Raw genomic sequence first — 27576 nt, forward strand, 5'->3', positions numbered from 1 at the left:
TGTTCCATGGCATTTGAATTTATGAACTCCAGGAACCGTTGGGCTAGAAAGTTAGGGCTTGAGTAATGTTCCCAGTCTATATTCGGGTAGTTGAAGTCACCCAATATGATGGTGTTTGGAGATACATTTATACCCTCCAGTGTCTTCAGGAAGGCTGTGTGGGGTTCCTGAGTTTGAGAGGGTGGCCTGTAGCATGCTACAATTTGTAGAGCAGTTTTGCCTATGGTTAGTTGCACCTGGATGGTTTCCGAGCTTCATGCGTTGCCACCAACCTGGAGGTGTGGGTATCCTTTATGAATATGGATACACCCTCCTTTTGTGTTGTGGTCCGGGTTTTGGGGCGGGCATGATATGAGGTAAAACCTAATAGTGCGGGGTGCTCTCAGGAGCCTTGAACCAGGTTTCAGTTGCAGCACAGACATCGATGTTCTCCATACTGAGAAGGGCCTCGAGTGCGTGCATTTTGAGATTTAGACTTCTGGCATTGAGCAGCATTACCCTCGGTTTCTTCCCATTTTTGTTTTCTAGGGTGGTAGGTTTAGAATTTGAGCCTTGCCTAAAAAAGGCATTGTTGGGATGGCAAGAGCCTTAGCCAATATCCGGAATCCCAGGGGTGACAGGTGCAAGCCGTCCCTTGCAAAGCAGCGTGGCTTGTCAAGCATGTCATCCCAGGCAGACAGACACTGGATCCCCTTTGAATGACACCAGACATTAAGCCAGTTGTTAAAGCTGATCATCTTGTCTCTATATTGTGGCATCATTCTTGGTGAAGGAAGGATACTGCTCAGGGTCAGGGTCATACCTGCCTGGGCTACATAATCAGAGAGCTCCTCTATGTCTCTCTTCATGTAGTCCAGGGAGGTACGTCTCAGGTCGTTCACACCAGCATGGACAATGACTGTGTCATATTTGTACTTGCCGTGGAGTGACCCGAGTGCTTGTGTTATGTGGCGGATTCTAGGGCCCGATAGGCAGCTTACTGTGACCCTCTCCTTGTTCAGCCTGGTGAGTGGGACGTCAGTGTGTCTGACTATGGCGTCACCTATGACAAGTATGTTTGGTGTTGTATTTGGCCTTAAGGGCTGTGACTGCTTTGCACACTGATTTTGTGGTTTATGTGTTGCTTGTGGGGTGTCTTGAGGTAGCAGTTGTTTGGGTGTCTGCTTTGGAGGCCTCTGCTGTTTAGGTAAATTTTTACTCAGAGCCTCTGAGTATGTCTTTGTGTGTTTATGTGTTTGATTCAGTGGTGTGGTAGCTTTATGTGAGGCTGGTTTTGTGGTGTGTGTAGTTGCCTTCTCCTCCTGTCTGGTCTTGCCAGTCCTGAGTTGAGAGAGCTCAGCCTCCACTTTGGCTAAATAGCTGCATCTCTCGCAAGTATTTGTGTTATGTGGGAGGAGGAGAGGGTTGTCTGTGTACATGAGGCAATTGTAACATTGCCTCAATATTCCCAAATTCACCAACTGGGCAGGAGAGGACGCCAGCATCTGGCCCTTCGATATGCTAGAAAAATTAAGAAGTTCAGTATGAGACTGAATAAAAGAGGACTTGGTAAGGAAGTGGGTACTCCTGGGGGGGGGTTTCGCAAGTGAGGGACTTTGTATAATATAGAAGTGATGAGTGCTGAGCTTTTTTGAGAAAAAAAAAAACTTTTAGGAACAAGTGCTGCGCTTTTTAGTCAAGGGATATACTGTTTAGGTTACTAGTAGAGCAGTTCTAAGGGAAAAAATGAAGAACAGACTTTATGGAGCCAGAAAAAGTTTAACCTTGTTAAACCGGCGCTGCCCGATGCTGCTCTAGTGGCAACTCCACGCTAAAGCGTGCTTTATAGCAGGGGGCTGGAAAAGGCAGGAAATGACCCAAAATGGCCACTGAACTACAAGTTACTGTCTTAAACCACTCCTCTGAGGACAAACAGGCAGCTCAGTACTCCCCACTCCCACTGGTGAGTAAAGAAACTTCCCCCTGACCAAACAAAGAAAATGGAGAAGTACAGGAACCAAGACAAAGCCCAGGGATCAGCAAAATCTGATCACTGGAACAAACTAGCCAGGAAAGTTAGGAGAACAAGAATATTTTTTGTTTTTTTTTCAAGTTTTTTTCACAGACAGAACAGAAAACACAATAGATGCTTTGCTTTTCGATTAAATGCTATCAAAAGCTAGTACACTTGAGTGTATTAGCCTGTAGTTTAACTTTTAAGCAAACTTAAACTAAGAAGTGCAACCAACAATTAAAGCTTATAAAAACATGAAAAACAGGTAATACCACTATAAAATAGACAGAAACAGTCGTCGAATGACACAAATGGTCGAAAAATGCAAGAAAAAATACTTAAAATCTGGAAAGTTGCTTTTTTTGGTCTCTGCTGCTCTAGGAACTCTGCTGGATACCACGAGGAGCTGTGCTGAGTTCTCTACAGCCAGAAAAGCCTGCCAAAGCGTGCTTTATAGCAGGGGGCTGGAAAAGGCAGGAAATGACCCAAAATGGCCACTGAACTACAAGTTACTGTCTTAAACCACTCCTCTGAGGACAAACAGGTAGCTCAGTACTCCCCACTCCCACTGGTGAGTAAAGAAACTTCCCCCTGACCAAACAAAGAAAATGGAGAAGTACAGGAACCAAGACAAAGCCCAAGGATCAGCAAAATCTGATCACTGGAACAAACTAGCTGATTGAAAACTTTACCAGTACCTGGTAAGTCTGTCTTTTGACAGACTTAACAATAAAGTCCTGTGGCAGCAGGTGTTAATTGTAGTGCTGGAGTCCAGATGGTCCGGGGTTCTAGTACAGTGTGTGGAGGAAAGGTATTTTGATGCTGATTTTTGTTTTCATTCTGTTATGTTCACAAGGTCTACAGGCGTGGGAGGTAAGAGCCCTAGGCCACTTGTCATTCTTACCTATGGCCCACCTAGCTCATTTATGTATGAAAAAGATCCAGTGGTATATGAGGAGAGTATCAGTCTGCAACTCGGCAATTTCTTTTCTTAGCGAGTCATACTTATCCCATTCATAAAGAATTTTTTTTCATGATCTTCTCAAATGGACAGGAGTTGTTTCTCCTGTTTTGTGCCCCCAACCACTGAATCAGACCATTAAGATACTTTCCCAGTGTAATTGGCCTCAGGAGTAAAACTGTTTACCACAAACACATATATGTGACTGAAATGATGTTCTGTTAATCCTGAGAAGCCTTCCACAGCAAGCTCAGACCTGGTTGCTTGAATATGATATTGGACAGCATCACGGTGAATTAGTGTATTCCCTCTTATCTGCTCTGTGCACTTTGTGGGAAATGGTGGTACAGCTTAGAAGAGTGCATTTCCATGCCATCTGCATACCCTTAAGCCACAGTGTGCGGGCTGACAGGCTGAGCAAGTCCCACATCAATTGCTACATATGTAAATTGGATCAGCACATTTTCCAGAGGATTTCAGAGCCACTAGGAACGCCCTTAGCAAATGTGTACCTTGAAAGAGAATAGTCTCCTTGCCCTCTGCTTTAGGCTTCCCTGATCCAGGATGCCTTCAGTGCGACATGAAAGGCGAGACTCGCTGGATGTCTTGTGCCTTGTAGCCCTCATTTTGAAGGGAAGAGTAGAAAGTACAAGCATTTTTGCATTGATCTCTTTTAGTTCATGCAGTCCTGGTTCTAAGTGCTGATTCAGAATGTCCAGCAGTAACTCCTAAACTTCTGTTGTCCAGCTTTGTGGATCGCTGTTGCAACAATAAAACCAGTGAGAGTTTTTGGTAGGAGATTCCTGAAGCTCAACTTGACTTTGAGACCTTTACACCCTTCCTTTTCCTGGCTGATAGAAGTCTGTATCTATGTGATATCAGCACTTTCCCACAGTATGGTTCACAATTGCGAGCAGTGACTGTGGTTTGGCCTGTTGTTCTAGAGCTGACCAATAAAACACTGGGGGAAGGGGGTCTAATTTTTAATATTTCTGCAATATTGTAAAGAATAATTTGTGCATCATTCTGAGGTCAGATGACTGGTACATGTTTAGAATATGACCATCCCAGAAGCAGTTAAATGTGCATACAATAGACATGCAATTTAACGATTATTGTACTCTGTTTTTGCTTTGCTACCAAAACCCATTGCCAACTGTAGTATTTGTGCTGGTTTCAGCAGAAAGACCTCAACATAAAAAGGGCAATCTCTCAAAAAACTAAACCTATCTGTAGAGAAACAGATTTGAGGGCTTCCCCCCATGATTGCCATGTTCTTTGGAATTTCATCCCCTATAACAGATGGCCACCTGAAAAAGAAGTACTTCAAGAACTCTCTGAAAAAGTAGTAGTAAAGGGGGCAGTGGATGCTGTTTCAGTGCCTAAAGGGTCCCATTGTCTAGTGCCATCTTTAGATGTCCTTCGTCGGCCATGGAGGTGCACCGGTTAGAGTTGTCGCCTCACAGCAAGAGGCTCTCCGGTTTGATTCTCGTCTGGAGCACCTTCTGTGCGGTGTCTGTATGTCCTCCCATTGGTCGAGTGAACTTTAAAAACATGCAGGTAGGTGCGAGTATGTGTGCGCCTTCTGTGAAGTTTGGGTGTTGGGCTGGCAACTCAACACCATAAAAATCCACTGCCAGTCAAGAGCAGACCGGTGATGCTGTGGCAACCCCTAACTGGGAAAAGCCCAAAGAATTGTATCTTTATATGTCCTTCCATTTCACTTTTGCAGTTTTTATTACATTAAGGATCTCCTGCCAAGGGCGGCCTGATGTCCGGCCAGTATACCAAAGCCTTAAGTTGCTTTAAGGTATGTCATACGTCACATATATGCTTCTCATGTAGAGTAGGGCATAAAGGTGACATCCAGACCTACCATCCTCAGAAATTCTTTAGTGCCAGTCTGAATGCCTGTTCTATTGCTGGATAACCAATCCTTTGCAGATCACTGCCCTGTTGGGGTTAATTTTTTTTTAACTTATCTTTTATTGTTCCTTGTGGGGTTTCATGTCATCCAAGAAGGGTAAATGCCAATGTGGGAGACAGATTCCCCATAAAGACCACCACGGAAAATGTTTTGCCTTGGTGCTTCGCACAACCATATTTCCTACTCTGTCAGGCCTTTGAACCTAAAGCCCTTCGTTGTAGACTTTCTTCTTTGGTGCTCTGTCTTGAAAAACAGTGCCTTAAGCTTCTTGCTAAAGACACTATTGAAGGAACTTCTAACTCCGAGGGACAGCTATCAGTGAATTCCAAGAAGCCTAGGCTGGAATTTTTGCTGTTCAGTCTCCATCAGACATTTCTCCAGAGGCGATTGATTGCCCAGAGGTTCATCGAGGTTTATCTTTGGATTCCTCTGCCATGGAGGCCAGCGGAGATCTGACTTTAAGCATGTCTGGAGGTACTGCAGATTTCTGTTTCATACGTTTAGTGGGAACCATGACTGTTTATCTCTGAGGGGCTTAGGGGTGTTCTGAAATATTAGTCAGAGAAGTCGTCCCTACTACCATTATTTAATGCCGTCGTTGGTCAGAGCCTTCTAAATTTTATAGGGCGAATGTCCCATTGAAGAAAAAGTGAGAGACTAAACATATTACTCCTCCTAAGGATCCACACAGTGAAGGGCAGACCTTCACTCAGGGCTTATTTAGTGCTTTGGCATTGAAACCTCCTCAGGGAGTTTCTGTTCCAGATCCTCTACTCCCATAAAAAGACCCAGGGAACAGGATTCCTGTGAGGAGGAGCTGGATTCAGATGAAGGATCCCTTGCTTACTCTTCTCAGATTCTCTCTCCTTTGGACTGGATCAGAGGAAGAGGAATTTCAGTCCTGATACTCTCTTTGAAGATCTTTCTTTTGAGGGACAGTATCTCCAGGATGATGGAGTTCTTTAAATGGGATTCTGCTCATGTTTCTGAGGTGCATAAAAGATGATATGAGTTGCTGCATATAGAGTCTCCTAAACCTTCTCCTATTCTTCCTGTTTTGGCTGCCTTGCTGGATGCATTTTCAAATGTTTCTAAGGCTTCATACTCTTAGCCCCGTCATCAAGAAACCTGATAGATTCTGTAAGGTGCCTGAGGACTGTAAATTTTTGTACAAGTGTCCTGCTGACCCATCGGTGGTATCTGAAGCTTTTGACAACCCCTTTTAATTACTTGCTTCTCCGAAGTTATTGCCCTGTGATAAAGATAGCAGGACCATGGAAAGACCAGGCAAGAAGGTTTGTACCTCTGCTACCTTGGCTTTTATGGCTATCAGACCCATATGTCCAGATATTTCTTGGCTGTACTATCACAGGCATGTCAGGTTATTTCTGATCTTCCAGGCCATGAGGGTAAAACTTTTGCTGTTTCCCTGTTAGGGACTTCTTCCCAGGTGACTCATCATTCAGTCAAGTGTAGTTATGATACAGTAGATGCTTCTTCTAGGGTTGCTTCTTTTGGATCATTGCTGAAGCTTCAACCTTTGCCTGATGATATTAAGGCTAAATTGATGGATGCCCCTATTGATGCTCCTGCTATGTTTGTCCCTTCAGGATAAGCACAAGGCTTTACAGGAACTTAAAAATGTGTTTTTCTGTTTTTCTCCTGTGCCTAAATTTCTGAAAAACTATCCCAGTAAGCCAGCCTTTGTTTGCAGGCAGTCGTGCCGTCATCTTAAGGGTAAAAAGGGTGGAAAGCAAACTCCTCCTGCTAAGACTATGCAGACTTATGGGTCTCAGAAGTCTCCTTTTCCAAATAAACCAAGTGCTGCCTGACTCTTATTCCTCCCAGCCATTTTCCTCTTTCTGTACCTGCCCCCCCCCCCCATTTGGCTACAGATTACTCAGGATTCTTGAGTCCTGTCCATTATTCGGCAAGGCTATTTCATGGTTTGGAAATCCCTTCCCCCTTTTATGAGTATTCCTCTGCCCCCTCAAGAACATCCCTCCTTTCCAAAGGTGTAATTCCAGACCTTTTGACTTAGGGTAATATTCAGGAGGTGCCTGTGTCCCAAAGGGGGGGGGAGGGGATTTTACTCCAGGATGTTTCTAGTACCCAGAAAAAAGGGTACTTGACCAATTCTTTTCTGAAGGTGCCCTCTTTTCAAATCTTGTCCCTTCAGACTTTGTTCCCTCTTTTGCTTCCTCCAGCTTATATAGTGTCTCTGGATCTCAAGAATGCATGTTAGGTAGTCCAATCTCACCTTCATTTTTACATATGGGTTCGGAGCCGATCCTCTGCTCTGACTCAGCCGATTTTCAAGCTCGAAGACCTGTGGTTGGCTCGTGGCTAAGCATGTATCCTATGGTGCACCAGTGCAATCCCCAAATCTCGTTCGCCGCGTCAGCGAGTTCAGATGTGCCTCTCTTGGCTCTGGCTAAGTTTTTGCAAATTTTCATTTTTCTAGTATCTTTTACATAGTTATTGAATATATACATTATAGGACTTGATCTTTATTGTCTTGTGGTTGTTGTGACCTTATTAGTGGTATCCTGTGTACCAGTAGTTAGGTGCAATTGCGCTTTACCTAAACAGTTAGTTTTGGTGGTTTTGCCTTTTTATTTCCTGTTATTTACAGTTAGGGTTTACCTAAATTGCCTTGTGGCCTTGTGTGACTAGTATAGTAGTCCCCTGTATTCAGTAGTTAGACGCACTTGCTTTTTTCTTGTCTAGAGAATTAGTTTGGTGATTTCGCCGTTTTTAATCAATAGGGGCTCCTATTGATTATTTCCTGTCAAGCGATTATTGTTGACTGGTGACCTTTAGCGGTTACCCGCTAAAGTCTTAATTTCTTACAGTTATTAATTTGCTACCCTTGAGCATGTGTGGATGTGTTGTGCCTTCTTGGTCTGTTTAACTTAGAGGACCTAGTCCTCGTGTTGCTTCCACTGGATTTTATTTAAAATATTCTCCTGTGTGACTGAATCTGTCTAGTGTTCAGTGGAAAATCTAGGTTTCTATCTTACACCAGGCTAGGCCCGTTTAACTTAGAGGACCTAGTCCTCGTGTAATTCATCTGTAGGGCTAGGCCCGTTTTAGTTAGAGGAGCTAGTCCTCAGTCATTTTCTTTCTCTTTCGTCTGATTGCTTGTGGGGTGCAATGTCTAAGCATAGCAAGGAACTCAAACCCTCTGGGTTTAAAAAATGTATGAAGTGCTCCCAGAAAATGTCTTTGACCAATGGCCACAGTAGCTGTGTCTACTGTTTGGGAGCCATCCATTTACAAGAATCATGTTTGTGCTGTCATGCTTTCTCTCCTAGAGTGTTGCAGGAGAGAAAGAACAAACTGATACTCAGAGGTCTTTTGAAGCCAAACTTCGAGGAAGCTTTGTCTGATTCTTCAGCTTCTTCATCTAAGTCTTCTAAGTCAAGATCTGACTCAAAATCTAAAGGTTCAAAAAGGCCTTCTCCAGGCACAGTCCACTGTGTTGGAGCCGCCTGTCAAATTAATAAAACCTGTCTCCTCGACTCTGCAGTCTTCGGAGCCGAAGGAGAGCACTGTGGTTTCGGAGTTGGTCACAGATACTTCGGTGCCGACTGATGAATCCTTGCAAATAGTTGACTCTGCTTCTCGGAGCCAGTCTGTAGAGTCCCTACTGGTCTCTTTGATGGTCAAATCTCCAGTGCCTGCTAGGTCGATTTCCCCAACCTTATCTTCCAGAAGAAGATGTTGAGAGGGTAGTGGAAGGTAGAGGGAAGCACCCAGAGACTTTCTGGTAAACGTTTGTCCCACGGGCTTCTCTATGCCTTCCCTCCTTTTCCTCTAATTCCTCTAATGAGCTGATGATCTGGTAGAAGTGGCCGAGTCTGATCTGAACCCATCAGTTGAGGAAGAATGAAATTGGACAACACAGATGGAACATTATGGTGAGTACATAATTTTTTTATCGAAGGAGATGGTTCATCGTCATGATTCTTCTGCAGGAAAGCACTCCATTAACCTGGACCAACTAATTTCTTGCTAAATGGATGCCTAAACCAGAGACCAGTCAACCTATCCTCCAGTCTTCTGCTATTAACTACCCAGTTCAAAACTCACAACCTCCTTAATTACCCAGAGATTCATGGCTTTTATGAAATCGAGAGACTAGCCAGATAGTACAGACTACCCCTGTAGCCTCTGCCACTAAAAGACTGAGATATCTCCTTTCAAGATGAGCCTGATTCTTCAGGATCTAAAGATGAAGAAGAGTTTTCTTATTCCGAACATCTTCCCCCTCAATGTTGTTTTGATTCTGATTCAGATGATACCCTTTCCTCTCCTCCTCCTCCAGAGGATTATCCTTTGGGGATACATTATGTAAGGTGAAGTAGGCTTTTCAGCGAAAAAGCAAGGAATTCTTTGAGGCCTAAATCCATTGTAGACTGCTTCTAAGCTTGCCATCCCCCAGACTAGTACTCATTCCATCAGTCCATGTGGTATTAGATGAGGTCTTCGAAGACATCGCTCTACCCCCTGCTCCAAAAAAAAAACCAGACCGATTTTGTGGAGTGTTTGTCACTCAAAACAGCATGTCTGCAAAAACCCACAAGCTGATCCCTCTGATATGTTCTGAACCCACTAAGGGTGGTAGACAGTCCCTACCTAATGACTGAAAGTAGACTACTGGATAGGTTTAGGAAAGGCTTGTACATCTGCTGCCTCTCTGTAAGGGTGCTCACATGCTAAAATATTTAAGACTCTTTGAAAGAGCAAATCATTTCCAAAATAGAGGGCATTGCTGAAAAGACATTACTAAGGGACGTACAGGATGCAGCTAGAGCAGCAGTCCAGGTTTCCAGACATTCATTGTCCAAAGTTCCAAAGTGTGGTCACGACACATTAGGTGCATCATGCCTGTCAGCTGCTAAAGGCTCTGTTGTCTGCAGATACACTTAGCAGAGAACCTAACCACTTTCTGTCCAAGTAAAGACTAAACTCCTGGCTTCCCCATTGGATAAAGAATTCATTTTTGGCTTCCTAAAGAGAATGTTTTCAAGAAATTGGATAAAAAAGGGAAACAAACTGTGAAAGAATTTTATTTCTCTCTAACTCCCAAGATCCAATAGGAATTATACTTCTAAGCCTTGGCCTCCTAGGCAAGATAAAGGGAGGCCTCCACAATCAAAAAGGCCTAGACAGTCCAGAATATGGTAGTCTGAGCAGTGCCATAGACTTGAGAGGTCCAGAGATTTGTCACCCCAAGAGAACAACTGTGACCATGCAAACTTCAGTGGGAGCAACATTTTGTCTCTGGAAACTCTGCTGCCTCTTCTATCATGCTTGAAAAGCGAACTACTTTGGTGGAAAGACACCATCAAGCTTGAATTCAGGCACAGCCATTGAGAGACAGACAAGACCATAACCACAAGACAGTTCCAAAGTAGCCTGGGGAGCACACACAGGACCCATGAAGGTGAAAAGTGTCTGGTCCCCATAGCAAAGAAAATTTCACATAAACTAGGAGGAGCTACTGGCAGTTTTTCTAGCAAGAAAGCTTTTCAAAGCAACCTGTCCCAGGAGCACTGCAAATCTGGACAGGCAACCCCACCGTATGTGCCCTACCTGGGATTTAAACTAGTTGTAGTTTACTACCTTTGGAGCTAGCAGCTTCTGCTCCCCTAAAGATGTTCACTTGTAAGACCACCCTGCTCATAGCCATTACTTCAGCCAGGCAAGTCTCGGAGCTATAAACTCTGATCTGCAAGGATCCCTTCACAGTGTTCTATAGGGACAGGGTAATCCTTAGGATTAATCTTTCCTTTATGCTCAAAGTAGTTTCAAAACTTTGGCCAAGGCTTGGTATAAGCTGAGGCGCTAGAGAGATCGGATTGTAATAAAAGTTTTGGTTGGCATTTGTGGTTTATTTTCATTTTTAGCTTCATAACTTTCCTTAAGCTATTCATTTGCCAGTGTTCTTCCTTAACCTATAAAATAAAGCTGAGAAAATCTTTCACTCCCTGTATGTGCAGCGACAGATAGGGGGAATTTTGTCTTGTCCGAGTAATACCCTAACAGTGCAGGTGGACTACTGCTGACCTTTACAGAAGGAAAAGAATACAGACCTGTCTCAAAACAGAATATTACTAAGGGGATAACAAACTCATGGTGAGCCAGTACCAACCCATATCAAGGCTCAACAGCATGCAGCCACCACTTCCTTTCTTAAAGGTCATCTCCTACACAGACTATCCTGGAAGATGCCACATGGTCATCTGTCCACATAATTACTAAACCTTACCATTTAGCCACTGCATCCAGGTCTAGGGCAGAGTTTGCCACTGCTGTCCTAGAAAACCTGCTTTCTCAAGGGCCAACAGACAGCCTGCCCTCAGCTAGTAGCTCTGGGAGTCTTCCCAAAGATCAGTACTGCAGCACTGATTACAAAGAACATAGTACAGTTGTCACACTTTCCAAAATTGTAGATGTTTGAGTAATTAGAATTGCAGTACAAATTCCCACTTCCTTTCCCCTCTGTCTGCTGCCGTCTTCTGACCTCTCACCTATAGTGGGTGTGGGGGAGAGCATTTCAGATGGGTAGTTTTTATTCACCATCTTTCCCCTGCTTGTATTTCTTCCACTTTCCTTGTCCAAAAAAGTCTTGACATTTGGGAAGGTCGTGCTGCCCTCAGGCATCAGACTGTTGCTCACGCTGTAGGAAGACCTGAAGATGATGATGACAGATGCCCTTCTTATACCCTGATGTGCAGGCTTTGACCATCAGACGTCCATTGGCTAGGGATAATGCAAAGACTTCAACAATTGAGACAGTTGCGGGCTTCTGCATGGTAGGAAGACCCCCTAAGGATCAGTACTGCAAGTTTAATTTACTTTGAACATCTACAGTTCTGATAAGTGTGACACAACTGTACTTACTTTTCAGGCCTACCTGCTTGTTTTGATCAGGCTGACAGAGGACCTTCTGGATCTCATGAGATCCAAGCAGTAGTTCTCTGAAAAACCTTCTTCTCCTGGAGTCTCTCCTGGTAAAAGAAAGAGGGGTATTCCACCAGGATACCTCTGATTCTTCAGAGATTGAGAAAGAGTAATTAGAATATGGTAAACTTTGAGAGGATCTTGTGCCAACTCTGCGTCTGAAAACAGATTTGCTTCAGCCTTACCATCTGATGGCCTTTCCTTTGGGGACTGTTTTCACAAGTTGAAAGCATCCTTTAACTGGGAAACTGAAGAAATTCTCTTAACAAAAGATTTAGACTGCTTCTTAGATTGGCAGGACCAAAGCCAGTTTTTATTCTTGTAGTGCTTGAGATGTTTGGGGCTTTGACACATCCTTGTGGCCAAATCCCCTTCTCCCAGGTAGCCTGACCATTTCTGTAGGCTGTCTCTCCCAAACATCTATATAAGAACCCCACAGCATAATCAGAAGTGTTGCTTTTGCCTAAGATATCCAGAGACTATTCTTCCATGAGCCATCTTCCAAATCATAAGGAGAACAAGGCTGCTAATTGCTTTGGGAGGAAGGTATAACATTCTACTGCCTAGCTATGAGGGTCCTAAACTGTCAGTTTTATATAATTAAATACCAGGACTCCCTTCTAGATCAGTTGAAACAAAAAAGCAGAGGGAGTTTGCAAACAGGAGAATTCAGACATTCAGAAGGAAATGGTAGTGCTGTGCAATACCAGCTATGGTGCCTCAGATGCATTGAGTAGGACAGCAACCATTGGGGTATTTTATTAGGAGGCACACTTGGTTGAGATAACAGTCCCTTTCTGAGCATGTAAAGGTGGCAATCCTAGATTCCCTGCTTTACAAGAATTTCCTCTGTGGACCTCCAGCTCTGGAAGCATTTTAGAAACTGGAAGAAAAGGTGAAGACCATGCAGATGTTCTGGGATTTTCTGCAGGCTCCTTTGCCTAGGTTTAACAAAAACTACCTAAGCAAAACCTTGAATTGAGTGAGAGAGAGAGAGAGAGTGACAGTTGAAGTGACACCTCCACCCCATGTAGAAAATGGTAGGAAAGAGGGGGTTGAGGATAACGGCAACCACATAAGTAAAACTTGGTAATTTCCTTCAACTAGCCAAACTGGAAAGGTAGAAAAGGGAAGAAATGGAAATTTTCCAGAAAGTCTTAAACCCTTTTCTCAGTGCTCTTCTTCCCAAGATGTGGGAGGGAGTCAGCTTACCTCTTGTTACTAATGTTTAACATGCATTACTACAGAAATAATGGGTCCTACAAATAGTTTCAAAGGGTGGAAGCTCTCACTCCTGGTCAAGCACCTAAGGAAAGGCTTTTCTTCAGTACCAGAAGAATAGAAGCACTTGTTGGGGTCTTTCCATCAGATATGTTAGCTTATGGCACGGTAGAAGCTGTTCTTATGGAGCAGGAGAGAGAGCGGTTTTACTCAGTCCTGTTCTTGTATCAAGGAATGAAGGTTCCCAGATATCCGTTCTAGAGCTTTCAAAAGTAAGCAAGCTCCTATAATCTCAAGTTCAAGCAAAGTAAAGAGAAGAAAGACCAGTTTAAGAAGATATGGTATGGGGGGGCAGTTAAAGGAGAAAAGGGGAAGGCAGAATCCAGGGTCCATCCTCAAACAGCAGCCTTGACTGTATGTCACAGTCTGTGGGACTCCTTTACTAAGATTTCCCAAATAGATTGTCAAAGGAATGAATTGGAAATGGTGTCAGAAGCATTCACTCAAAATCTGAAAGTACAAAGGGGTATGGGATGTTTCTCAGAAAAGAAGTGTATGAAAAAGAAAATGTTAGCTTTTATCCAGTAATTCTGAACTTTCAGCCAAGTATGGACAGAAAACTGTCCAAGTAGTAAATGAGAGAACACCACAGTGATCAATATATCAACAGGAAAAGGAGTATAAAGTCCTGCAGCCTCTGCAGTTTACCAGTGACCGTCTGGGAAATGGTTGTAGAGTACAGGATGCCCCTCAAGTCACTGTACATTCCTTCCTGTGGTGGATCATCTAAGCATGTTAACGGCAGACCCACATTGACTGGATAATGCAAAGAGATGTCTTTCTTAAACTAGTGCTTAGGAGGAGATGTCTGTTCGATGGAACTGTTTGAATCCCAAAGCAACTTGCTGAACCAGTTCTGTTTAATATCGTCTTGGAGAGGAGCTTGGGCAGGTGAAAGCACAAAGTACTATCAATTGATGAACCTTCTGACAAAGGGATGTTCATCGTGTTTCACTGTTGCAGTCATTACACTTGGGTTATCCTGCTGGCAGGCTACCCTCAGTTGGCCTGAATTCCAAAGTCCTGGTCCGGCGTCGGTTGCTGTCGCCTTTTCAAAGACGTCAGTGCGCCAGGGGTATATAAGATGCAGCCGACGCCATTTTCTTCACTCTTTCTTGCCACGCGGTGCCCGAAGCAAAAGCAGTTCGCAAGTGCCAGTCGGCAAACTCCTGAGATTTTCGAAATTGAATTTCAGAACCGAAGGCTTCAATAAAGCTAAGTACCCCGTTGGGGAAACTTTTTCTTGCTCCAGACCGATGTCAGTAAAAGTTAACAGTTGTATTTCTTGTGGGAAGCAAATACCTCATAAGGATTACTGTATTCCTTGCCTAGGCCCTGACCACGACGTTGCTAGTTGTCTGTTTTGTGCTAGATTCAACCAACGCACTATTAAGCGTCCGTCTGATTTTGCTTTACATTACTTTGGTTGAAGGTTTAATTACATAATGCCGTCGGAACAACTGACTACCGGAATTCATAAAAAACTCAGACAAAGAAAAGGACAGGCATCCAAGGTCCAAAACCGACGACGAAGCCTCTTCTAGGCCAGTCGCTGGTTCGCCAGTTCTCAGTGAGGTGCTTTCGCAGCCCCTGACATCAGCTGCCTCAGAGCCACAGGCCGCCTCCAACTCCCACGTGGAGTCAACTAGGCCTCTAGAAAACTCAAGGTATTGGGCCTACAGAAATTATTCCCTCAGATGGGTCCGGAGCCGCTGAGCAGGCATCGGCTTCTGAGGGTGTTTTCAGACCTACACAGCTTACTATCAAGTTCACTTCAGCAGCCAAGGCAAAGTCTAAAACACCATTAAAGACAAAGAAACAAGTACAGCATTCTCCTGGACAGTCATCCATGCCAAAGAAACAGATGCTTAAAATGGCCGAGGACCTAATTACTTTGATCAGGGGTTCCCATCCCCCTCCTGATAAAAGGCCTAGGCAAGACACTGACTATGACTCCTCTGGCCAGGTTTCTATTTCCTCTGATTCCTCTTCAGAACAGGGATATTCTCTTCCTCCCTATGAGGACTCTGATGCTGAAGAATCTATCCCTTCAGCCTCTCCTCCTGAGGATTACTCTTTTAGGGAAACCCTGCACACCATGAGGGAGCATTTCCATTGGGAGAGCCAGAATTACTCAGAATCCAAGAAAAGGCTCAGAGACGTTCTTTTACTGCCTCAGCACAGGCCCCTTGCTATCCCCCCTGTACTACATATTGTTGTTGATGTTTTTTTCTGAATCCAGTTTGTCTCCTGATTTTTTACCCCCTGCACCAGTCAAGCCAGACCAGTACTACAGGGTCCCAGACTCTCATAAATTTCTTTATAAAAACCCTGCTGCTCACCCAGAAACAATTTCTCAGGGTTCCAAAGGGGTCAAGGCTTCCACTGGAAAAAATCCTGTTCCCTCTGATAGGGATTCTATAGCACTGGATAGATGGGGGAAAAAAGGTTTACACTTCTGCTACTTTAGCTGTAAGGGCTTTAAACTGCCAGTTTCACATGCTTAAATATCAACAATACCTAATGTCTTTGCTAAAACAGAAAATGCTTACAAGCTCGGAATGTCCTGACAATAAGGAAATGCAGGATTTATTGCATGCAGCTGAACAAGTGGGAAAGCATACTCTGTAATGTGGTTTTGATTCATTAGAGGCTTCTTGCAGAGCCGCAGTTACAGGCTCTGTCATTCGAAGGCATGCTTGGTTAAAAGAACAAAGTTTACCTGATCATGTTAAAGCAAAATTATTGGATGCTCCATTACAGCATGATACTTTGTTTGGTGTTAAGGCAGAAGAGGTGTTAAAGAAAATGGAGGATAAAGCAAAATCAATGCAAACAGTAAAGGATTTCGTACAGGTTCAGCCACCTAGATTTAGCAGGAACTGGCCTTCTAAAAATTGGTCCTTTCCAGTGTCAGACAGACCACAAAGAGGCAGATCTCAGCTCCAAGGCTCCTACAGACCTAAACAGTTGGGTGCTTCAGCCCCCAAAGACGGAGAAGACAAATCACAACCTTATAGGAAACCGTCCCAATGACTTCCCTCTACAAAAGCCAAGCACTTACCTTTTGACAGCACCCATCCATTGGTCAAGAAAACTAAACTAAAACCAGACCTGCCGCAAAACCAATGGGCAGAGGCACAAAAACAAATTTCTGCTCTCATGGACATGAAAGCTATTCAAAAAGTACCACAGCAAGAACAGGGGCAAGGATTTTACTCAAGACTTTTCTTGGTACCCAGAAAGGACAAAGCCTGGAGACCAATACTGGACCTGTCAATTCTAAATACTTTCCTGGATGTTCCATAATTCAAAATGTTGACACTGCAGCAACTTCTACCCATGCTGGGCAAGAAGGCTTGGCTAGTTACTTTGGACCTCAGAGGCATACCTGCATGTCCCAATCAGACAACTTGCAGAAGATACCTCAGATTCATAGCTGGCTCAATGCATTACCAATTCTCTGCACTGCCCTTTGGCTTATCTACTGTGCCCAGGGTCTTCATAAAATGCCTGGCACCAGTAATTGCATTTTGCAGACAAAAAGGAATTCAAATATATCCCTACTTGGACGACTGCCTTATTCAAGCAGAGAGCAAGGACATTCTACTAAAGCATCTGGCGTTTGTAAAAAAAAATTGCTAATTTGCCTAGGGTACACAGTAAATGAAAAGAAATCAAAACTAGTGTCCTCTCAAGAGATACTATTCCTGGGTGCAAGCTTAAATACAACTGCCCAGATGGCTTATCTCATGCCAGACAAGCAAAGGCAACTGACTCATTACTTTCAAATGATGGCAACAAAGACCCAGCTACCTGCAAGGAAAATTCTGCAGGCTTTGGGCTTCATGGCATCTTGCATCCTGCTAATTCCATATGCAAGACTGCATATGAGGAAGCTACAATGGTACCTAAAAAGTGTTTGGACTCAACATTGCCACAGCCTGGAAACAGTAATAACTCTTATTCCCTGTCTGCAACAGGAGTTTCGATGGTGGGCACTGGCCTGTCACCACAACAAGGGACAGTCTTTCAATGTACCCACATCCAGGCAGACACTAACAACAGATGCATTGGATTATGCCTGGGGGGCACACATGGCAGGAAAATGTATTCAGGGCACGTGGCCCACGGACCAAATGCATCTTCACATCAATCAAAAAGAGATGCTAGCTGTACAGAATGCCCTGACAGCCTTCAAGGATCTACTACATCCAGGACAACTGTTACTAAAGATGGACAATACTACAGTTATGTAGTACATAAACAAGCAAGGGGGCACACATTCCTACCCCCTCTGCAGGCAAGCCATGACTTTTTGGAACACAGCACTGACCTGTCAAGTGCATCTGCAGGCACAATTCCTGCCAGGAAAGAAAAATACTCTGGCAGATGAACTAAGCAGAAACCTCATGGACTCCAACGAGTGGAAACTAAATCCACAGGTCTTCAGCATGATAACAAACAAATGGGGATGCCCAGACATAGATCTCTTTGCCTCCCCTCACGACTACCAGCTACAGAGATTTTGCACAAGGACTTATCACTCACAAGCATGGAAAGTGGATGCTCTATCTTTCAGCTGGAAAACCCTAACAGTTTATGCCTTTCCACCACTGCCTCTCCTTCCCAAGGTGCTCCTAAAAGTCAGACAAGAGAAGCCAAAAATTATTTTGATTGACCCAGACTGGCCACGCCAGCACTGGTGCCCAATCCTAAAGAGCTTGTCTCAAGGCCCAGCCTGGACTTTACCTCTAATTCCTCATCTTCTGACACAACAAAACAATCAGATCCTGCACAACCAACTCAGAACCTTAATTCTGGCTGCATGGCATATAATATAGCCACTCAGAACACACCTCTCTCTAAAGCTGTTATAGATGTAATTTTGGAAGCCAGGAGGCCCAGCACCAGGAAATCTTATTCAGAAAAATGGAAGAAATTCTGTGCTTGGAACCAGGCACAAGGACTTGAACTAATTGTTCTAAATATTTCTCCGATTTTACAATACCTAACTGAGATGCTGGAGTAAGGCCTATCCTTCTCATCAATTAAGATACATGCCTCTGCCATTTCAGCTCATTACAATACGGAACCTCCTATTTTCTCTCATCCACTGCTAAGACAGTACCTCAGAGGGGCAAAAAACATAAGACCTCCAAGGAGGGCACCGATACCTACATGGGACCTCAACTTTGTCTTAGAAAAGCTCACACTACCTCCTTTTGAGCCAGCCAATACAGCTGACATACAATTCTTATCATGGAAAACTGCTCTGCTCCTAGCAATAACTTCAGCAAGAAGAGTCTCAGAGTTACAGGCATTAATGGCAGTGGAACCTTTTATCATTTTTCATCCAGACAGGGTTTCTCTAAAGACAAACCCAACATTTATGCCAAAGGTAGTATCCAGTGTGGCTCTTAACCAAACCATTCATTTGCCAACATTTTATCCAAATCCCCAGAATAAGGGGGAGAGACTTCTGCACCCTTTGGACATACACAGGCAGCTACGCTTCTACTTGGACAAAACAAAAACTTTCAGAAAAACTGAGCAACTGTTTGTAGCATATGCTTGCAGGATCACAAGGAAAGGCCATCTCAAAGCAGAATGTTTCAAAATGGATAGGACACTGCATTCATTTCTGCTATGCACAGCATGGTAAGTCAGTGCCTAAGAATATTAGGCCACAATTCTACCAGGGCAGCCACTTCAGCAGCCTCTCTCAGCGGAGTACCAACCAAGGAAATTTTGGAGGCTGCAACTTGGAGTTCAGTGCACACTTTTGCCAAGCATTATCACTTACCTCTTTACTCTAAATCCAGAGCCGGCTTTGCCACTGCAGTTCTGCAGGGCCTCATAGCCAATCCTAATCCTATTTGGACCCAGCCGCCCTAACTCAGCTATGGGATTCAACCCAAGTGTAATGACTGCAGCAGTGAAACATGATGAACATAGTACAGTTGTGTACCTACCATAAATGTAGATGTTCGAGTGTATTCACTGTTGCAGTCCAGGTTACCCACCCACCATCCCCCTTTCTTTGCTGGGACTTATCTATACTTCTCTATCCTATACAACCTATGTGGTGTATTTGCTTGTAGATGAAGGTATTGTTTTTATTTTACTGTATGTTTTTATAAGCAATATGTATTGCCTACCTTCTTGGGGGCAAGAAAAACTGAAGAAAATGGTGTTGGCTGCATCTTGTATACCCCTGGCGCACTGACGTCAAGGAAGAGGCGATGGCAACCGACGCCGGACCAGGACTTTGGAATTCAGGCCGACTGCGGGTAGCCTGCCAGCAGGATAACCCAAGTGTAATGACTGCAACAGTGAATGCACTCAAACATCCTACATTTATGGTAGATACACAACTGTATTTTCCTAATATATCCCAACCTGATAATATTAGCTGATGGATGTGCTCATTATCATTGGGGAGGGCCAGCTACCAGGCAATCCTACATATCCAGATGGAAGAGGTTTTCCCACTGGTGCCAGTATAGAGGACAGGATTCAAGGGTAGTAAGCATTCTTCTAGTACTCCAATACCTCAGTGAGCTGTTTGGGGCAAGCTTGGCTTGTACATCAGTCAAGAATGGATCAGTCACACATTTCAGCCTGCCTACTACTCAATCTGCTTCTGCCTATCTTCAGACCTGTAAAACAAATACTGAGAGTCCTTTTGCTGAGACCACATAGAAAAAGGACAGTACACAGACTATATAGCTATGGCCTTTTTCCTAAACCATCAGAATAGTGAGAGTCTTGTATACCCTGGATGTCTACATGTAGTTTAATGCCTACTCGGAACCATTGGGTTTAGAATAGTAATCAGTTCATCTGCATTGTTAAAAAGAAGGGTGAACCAATAACCAAGCAAAACTATATGTAAGTGGCTGCATTAATGCATACAATTCTGCTACTCATACTAAGGGAACAACTTGATAGGCCCATTCAATGTTTATAGTACCAGGGCACTTCAACCACTGTGACTTTCTTAAATGCTTAGCATTGTGATGGTGTGAGGTTAGCATGTAGATGTTTGCATTTGACAAAGTAACATTTCATTTAACCATCATGTACGTACCCATGTTAAACATAAACTCAAAATCAAGCCAAAACTTTGTCGTAGAGGGCTAAAGCCCTGACTACTGTGTTGGAGACCTGGTTTCAAATAACGACATGAGCAGACGGTGGGTGAGTACGAATGAGCAGCTATTGCTGGCCAACCCATGGGGAGGCGAAGGCAGCAGTTCTTGCTTGCTTTCTTAGATGATGCCTAACAGGAGCACAGAGTGCTACATTCATGGAGCACAAGCATACAGAACACATGATGGCATTGTAAGGAAAACATATAATGCAGGATCAATTGTGTGGTGCAGTGGCTTGCTGTTGGTGGCAGTTCCCAGTGGAACTTGGAGAAAAACTAAGTGGGCAGGGTAGGTTACCCTACAGGCCCAGACCAGCTCCCCTGTCACCACTGGAGGAGTAAATGTGTCACCACTGGAGGAGTAAATGGGGTGGATTTGGCTTCCCAGTAAGGAATGAATGGACTAGAGCGCTGTCACCTCACCTCAGATTACTTGGCTCTTGCCCCTGCAGAATGAATGGATTGATTAAATGCAGGTAGTGGAGCCATCACACTAGGTCCTGCTAGGATGTCAAAAAAGGCAGCACTCAGAGTAGAGGGGCAGCCAGACAACAGTAATATTAAATGAATAAAACTGGTGGTATTGGTGTCTGTCTGCCCTTGTGTTTTAAGTTTAGCATGTTTGATGCTGGGACCTAATCACCATGAATGCACTGCTAAAAAGAGGGAAATGTTTGTCGATAGTAACACCCAGAATAAATACAGCAGCATTTATTAAAGTAAAGCTACAAAACAGAAAACCTGCTGTCACCAAGCACGCATTACTGAGTAGTGCTTATTACAACCGCACACCAGGAAGGGTGAGTATTGGTTGTGATGATTTATTTTAAGTCATTAATGTATGTGACAGAAGAACACCCCCCCAGTAGGTAGCCAGCAAAGTTCTTAAAAAGGCAGCTCAGAATGCAGATTGCAGATGCTACATACTATTTTGCCACATTGCACTAAATGGATATGGAGCAATAAATGGATCCTTCTAGTGCTTTAGAAGCACAATACAAAATCAGTCTGTCAGTTACACTAATTCCTATAAAAGTAATTTATAAATGAAATTATGTAAAACACAGAAAACATGCAAATTTGGACCAAATGTGTTTTGAAAGTCAGTATTTGTTTAAAGGATGCCATTTTTGCACACTTAGGATATGTCCTTGCTTGTAGTTAGTCACCACCAGAATTTATTCTGTTAAAGCAGATCACCCTGTCACCTTCTCTAATACTAATGGGGCCATTAACTTTTTATAGTCACTGCAAATGGTGTGCTTGTACAAAGCATTCATAACACCCTTGTGCTCGGTTACATAAATGTGCCCATAAATGTAAAAATTAAGTTGTCTTTTAGTCATGCCTTCATAAAAGGCTTCACAACTCGAGCAACTAGCCATGTAAAGTACGTAGTCCAAAATTACAAGTAAAATAACCTGTAGACTGAAAAGCTTTCTCCATATGAAAGAAAAATGGTGTAGAGCATTGGAACTGTATCTGCATTGTCTGCAAGACTGACATTTAAAAGTGGCATGTCTCTTACTAAATGTGCAGTAACCTGAGGAGCCAGATGTTTAGCTTCATGTTTTACCCCTTTTGTAAAGAAATAGTATTTTTTTTACCTACTCTTAAAATCTGAATTGGCTGGTAAAATTCATTGTTCGTAACCAAATAGGTCAAAGACATGGCCATACTCCATTTGTGGGGTTAATATTAGTAGTATTGTGATAGTTACAACTGTACTAGCTACAGCTGACTTTGTGCTTGAAATGACTTTGTTATTAAATGACTAATGCTTGAAAGTGATTTCTTCAGCTGCTTTTTTAACTGTTTTGCAGGGATAACTTTTTTGTTTTTTTGAAGTCTCAGTTTTAAACTTTGAATATGTGTGGAAAGATTCATTTTTGGAAGCCCAACATACTGACCTTTAACTGTTTTCAGATACAAGGGAACTACATTGAAGAATTTCTACTTGTGTGTTTTTTCTGTTTGTTTTGCGGTAGTATATAGAGCAACATTTTATCCCAGTTAGATACCTCTCCATAAAAGTAGTAATATTCAAATTAGTACTCATGATAAAATAAATTACTCAAAAGATTAAAGAACTGAATGCAGCAGAGATGTAGAGGGGATACTGCTCTGAATACTGCCCAAATGACTAATAGGATTTGAATACATTCTCTTGTGTTTGAAGGAGTAGGCAGGGAGGTTTGGCTGCTGGGGGGGGGGGGGGTGATGGTTCCTGGCCAGCACATGATATTGGTGTAATTATGGAGCCTTGGGAGACTCATTATGATGAGGGTAGATGTGAGAGTGACCATCCAGGCTGGTGATGGTAGACCTCTTCTGCGCACTTGAAAGAGCATATGTGAGCTGACATAAGGGCATAGCCGGTCCTGGTGGTAACAGAAGTACTTGTCACCACTAGGGAAAAGTTTAGGCTTTAAATAAAAATGTCTTTGTCGGGGTGTCAGCAAATGCTCAAAGCACACTCATGGTTGCAGATAGGTGGGTACCCTTAGGACAGCATATTGAGAGAGACTTGATGGTGGGTAGGCAAAGGGGTAAAAAAAATACAATAAATTTATTTTTCCAGTGGTGCAACTTATTTCCATATCAAAGAAAAAGTCTATGAAATGAAAATAAAATAAAATGTTTTGAAACAAATGACTACAAGTAATACCACCTGTTCCCATTGACACACGACTAAATAGGAAATTATAGCAACTCTTCTCATCCGTTATCTTTCAAAAAAGAAAATTGATTGCAGACTATATCAAAATGTAAATAAACTAAGTGGCTCAGAGTGCAGAGGGGTGCAGAGTAGCAAGACCAAGTGAAAAAAGAAAGCTGCACCAAACTTACACAACAACCACGTTTATTAGCAAAAGATAAAAAATAAAAATAGGATAACGTTAATGCTTTCACGACTGCTCTTGTTGCTTCATCAGATCAGACGTGAAGCAACAAGAGCAGTCGTGAAAGCGTTAACGTTATCCTATTTTTATTTTTTATCTTTTGCTAATAAACGTGGTGGTTGTGTAATTTTGGTGCAGCTTTCTTTTTTCACTCTCTCAAAATGTATTTTATTGAAGTTAAAATCAGTACTGTGTAAGAAAGAATTTGATTACCTGTTCTGTACCTATGCCATGCTGAATGACCATGTAGCGTGCCTTGTGTCTGTGGTTACTAAGGAACAGTTTTTTTTATTTAAAGTTTTCTGTAACGTATAATAAATGCCTTAAAAGAATTTGTATCACACTACTTATGTAAATTGAAAAGGGTTCCAGCTTGCCCCCCCCCCCCATGCTGCTGTTGTAAATTGGGGGTTATCAGCAAACTTGTACCATAGACACTCCAACCATTACACATACCTTAAGAGAGGGAATTTGAAAAGCTCGTAGGTCTTTAGAGGTTTAACCATTAAGTAATAGTTCATTCAACCATGTATTAATTCAGTATGTCTCTTGTGCTTCTCTGTACAGACCATGTATATTAGTAGCATCATTATCTACATCCTTAGCATAAATATAAAGTTATATCACTTGGATGGAGCCATGTTACAACTTCTGATGGCAGAATGGTTTGATTTCAAACTGGCCAAGGTGTGTCCTTTAACTAGATGAAGTACAGCTATTTGTTCTGCTTTGCATACACCATTAATAACTACCATGAGGATTGATTTATGCAAACTGATTTAGTAATGGTGGATGCAATAGAATTCAGTGCAGTAGATCAGTTGTGTTCCCTTTAAGGAAAATCATGCCTGAGTAGCTTACTTCAGCTTTGTATTTTATTTATGTACACACACGCACACTTGTTGCAGCTTAAAATTTAAGTTTTGCTATGAAGTTTTTCTTTGACATTTGCTTTTCCAGACTCTTGCATTTGCAGAAAATTTGAGCGCGCAAAAGTATCTTCATAATGAGATTTAAGTCCTTGATGGTGTTTCTCTCTCTGTTTTTAGGTATGTAATGAAAATTCGTTGTTCAAGAGCCTATCTCGATATCTAGTTCGACGCAAGGACCCTGACCTTTGGGCAAGTGTACTTTTGGAAAGTAACCCTTTCAGGAGGCCATTGATTGATCAGGTGAGCTGTTTTATGTTGGTCGCTGTTCTTTATCAAACAGTTCTTTTATGGGACTTTCAGCTGGGGCATAATTTGTTGAATCAAGGATACCATGGAGTAGTGAGTAAAAGCAGATCTCAGATGTAAAGAAGATACTGTTTCTGAATGTAGCAAAGCTTTAATCACATTTAAGAAAACATTTAATATTATGGGAGTCCTAATTCTTCCATTATGCTGCAGCAGTGAACAAGGTAGGAAAATTGTTCATCAGTGTGATACTAGTGTAGACTTTCTGTAGCTATGAATAGGTGTGTATAACCTATCTTATCCTATCCAACTGCCCTTCAAGAGAGCTGAGGAGCAAATACAGGGATATAGTCAAATATGCCTGACATTGATATGACTCTTAATATGTCTCTCTTTTATATTTATTTTTCAAACTGATTTTAAGAGCATGACCAAGACAGGGTAATTCAGCTTATACCATGCATGTCTGATTATGTATCTAAATATATTGTACATGAAGATCATGTTGATATGAGGTTTATGATGACATGACCAAGGGTGGTTTTCTAAGCGCATGTAAGTATAGTGGGCATGGAAGGGACCATTCCACATTTACAGACATTTAACAAAAGGAAGAGAAAAGGAGCTGGCACATCATCATCCCATATGCTAAAAAAGCAGGTGGCAATTATTTTTCTACAATGCTTTATTGAAAAGTGCTAGTGTGCGCTACTAATGTATATTTTAGTTTAGGGCATAGAGTAGACAGAGCTTCAGCCTTGTGTTATAATGCATTTAATTCTTGCTTTTATTGTAGTAGAGCAGAGAATTAACTATTTTCAGGAAATACCATCGAGTATAACTTCCCCTGCTATCACTAGGGAACAGCCCTTAATACTCCATCTAAGGTCAAGAACATTGCATCAGTGGGCCCAGACAGCATCTTAGGATGCCTTCTAAATGGCATGAAACGTGACCTATCAGGCCCTCTGGAATTGCTATGCAACTGCAGTCTCCAAACAGGCTTTGAGCTTCATGAATGGAGAACGGCAAGTCATTCCTCTCTACAAAGGTAGGTCATCTACAGACCTTGGAAACTTACAGACCCATAATTCTCACTAATCTCATATTCAAAGTTATGGGAAGAGTTATCATAGAAATGATCAGTAATGACATAGGAAACCTCCGAACAGTGGACCCAACCAAGTTTGGTTTTGTCAAGGGCAAGTCATACTACTCAACCTGATGGACTTTGAGAAAGTTACCAAAGTAATAGATAATGGCAGAATGGTTCACACTGCCTACCTTCACCTGGCCAAGGCCTTTGACATAATACCCCAGTTGAGCATTGTTGACAAACCCAAGAAGTTAAGTGTAAACCCTTATATCACCCAGTGGATAGGCAGCTGGCTCACAGACAGGACCCAGGGAGTTAGAATTACCTAGTCCACCTCTTCAGAGTGGCCAGTCACACATGGATTACCTTAGGGATCGGTCCTGGGACCACTCCTTTTGGCATTTACTTTTCTAAAGTCAAGACCAATGTCAGTGACCTCTGGATGACTAAATTTGCAAATTAGGAGCAGTCATAAAATCTCCTACCGACACAAATGTTCTCCAGGAAGGGCTGACACAGACAAATAATTGGTGTCCGAGTCATGGACTAAAACTAAATGCCAAGCAAGGCATAGTAGTATCCTTTGGGAAGTCCTCTACTCCTGGTAACTGTCATACTGACAACACCCCCCTAAGAGCTGACCCAGTGGTCAGGGACTTGGGGGGACACAGGTTGACAGTAATTCAGCATTTGACCATCATGTGCCCTACAGTAGTGAGGAAAACATTCTGTGTTATGCAACTTATAAGCAAAGGTATGGCATCTAGGTCCAGGGAAGTAATTGTTCCACTAATCTTCTTACTCACACAAACTAATCTTTTACTAACAATAATGTGTGTGCAACCCTTTTAAGTTTAATAGTGCTCTATTACACTTACTTTATATATTGCTGTATGTATATCTATAGTTGTGTAACTATGAATGTTTTTTTTTCCTTACTCATAAGCTAAAATGTAATGTACTATTGTAATTTACAAAAACTTGATAATGCACTTATGTTTTTGTGATTCTGTTCTGAAGTGTGGAACTTTTCTCCCCGAGCCTCCACTGAAAATGGACATATATCCATTTGGACTAGCCCGGTCAACAAATGTAAAATAAAGTAAATAAATATTCAGCATTCATCTGACCTATCATTGAGTACAATGCCTCCTTTGTTATGTACCTCACTGGGCATTTCCATCAGTTGGAACGTCCACAGAGGTTCCTCATTAAAGGAATGCAGGAAGTAGTAATGTCCCTATGCAGAGCGCCTAAAGGCCCTATACTTGTGTTCTGTCTCCTACAGGCTGTTGAGGGGAGATGTATGCCTAGCATGCAAGGCATTGTCTGACCCCACCTTGATGGACCTCCTGCATATTCGGAAAACAAACGGCACCAGAATTATGTGTTCTAAAGACTTAAACCTTGCCTGTGATATGAGTAGGACCTGCAGGGAGAGACAGGTATATATCCCAGAGACTAGCCCTTCTTTGGAACAGGCTCCCCATGCATGTGAAGCAGAGTTCCCCCAACCCAATTCAAGTGTAACTTGTACAATTATATAGAGAACAGAAAACGTATCCCTGGTTTGGCACCTGTGTCTCTAATGGACAATAGGCAGCCTGTAAATGGTTCATCTCCCAAACCCCCTGCTTTCACTTATCAAGGGTACCAGAACTTGTCCGAGATTTGGTATGCATGGCTAGGCTTAAAATGGCTCATGTGATCGTTAGTCTAGTAAACGCCTTTGAACCAGAATAGCAGTCCTGTAGACACTGTACTGAAATAACTTATGATAAATTACCTTCTGAGATCTGTACTAGAAGACTTCTATGTGCCATGACTGTCTGTCTCCTCATTTATTAAGTAGTAATGAAATATTGTAAAAAGGTGAAGAATGTTACAGAAGTGAAATTTTTGAGTACCTACTTCATTGCACACCCATGAAAGTAACATCTGATGTGATGTCCTATCTCGCCTTCATTCTTTACTGGTTATGGTTTGAAACCAATCCTCAGTTCTGACTCAGCCTTGTATAAAATCCTGAGGTCTTCCACTTGCTCATGGCTGAAAACCCTATCCCATTATGCTCTAGGAAAGTTTCCCCAGATCTCTTTTGCAGCTAAA

General features: G+C 42.6%; 1 protein-coding gene across 1 annotated transcript in view; it reads left to right on the forward strand.

Moving 5' to 3' along the window:
• The window catches only part of CLTC (clathrin heavy chain), a 2794584-nt gene that overhangs the window by 1522290 nt on the left and 1244718 nt on the right, over positions 1-27576 (forward strand). The window contains exon 19 of the mRNA XM_044054892.1: positions 24243-24365. Coding sequence (XP_043910827.1) covers positions 24243-24365 — 123 coding nt within the window. The remainder of the gene's footprint in view (positions 1-24242; positions 24366-27576) is intronic.

This window comes from Protopterus annectens, chromosome 13.part0 (assembly GCF_019279795.1).
Source record: "Protopterus annectens isolate FY-2018-M chromosome 13.part0, PAN1.0, whole genome shotgun sequence".
NCBI classification, from domain to species: Eukaryota; Metazoa; Chordata; order Ceratodontiformes; family Protopteridae; genus Protopterus; species Protopterus annectens.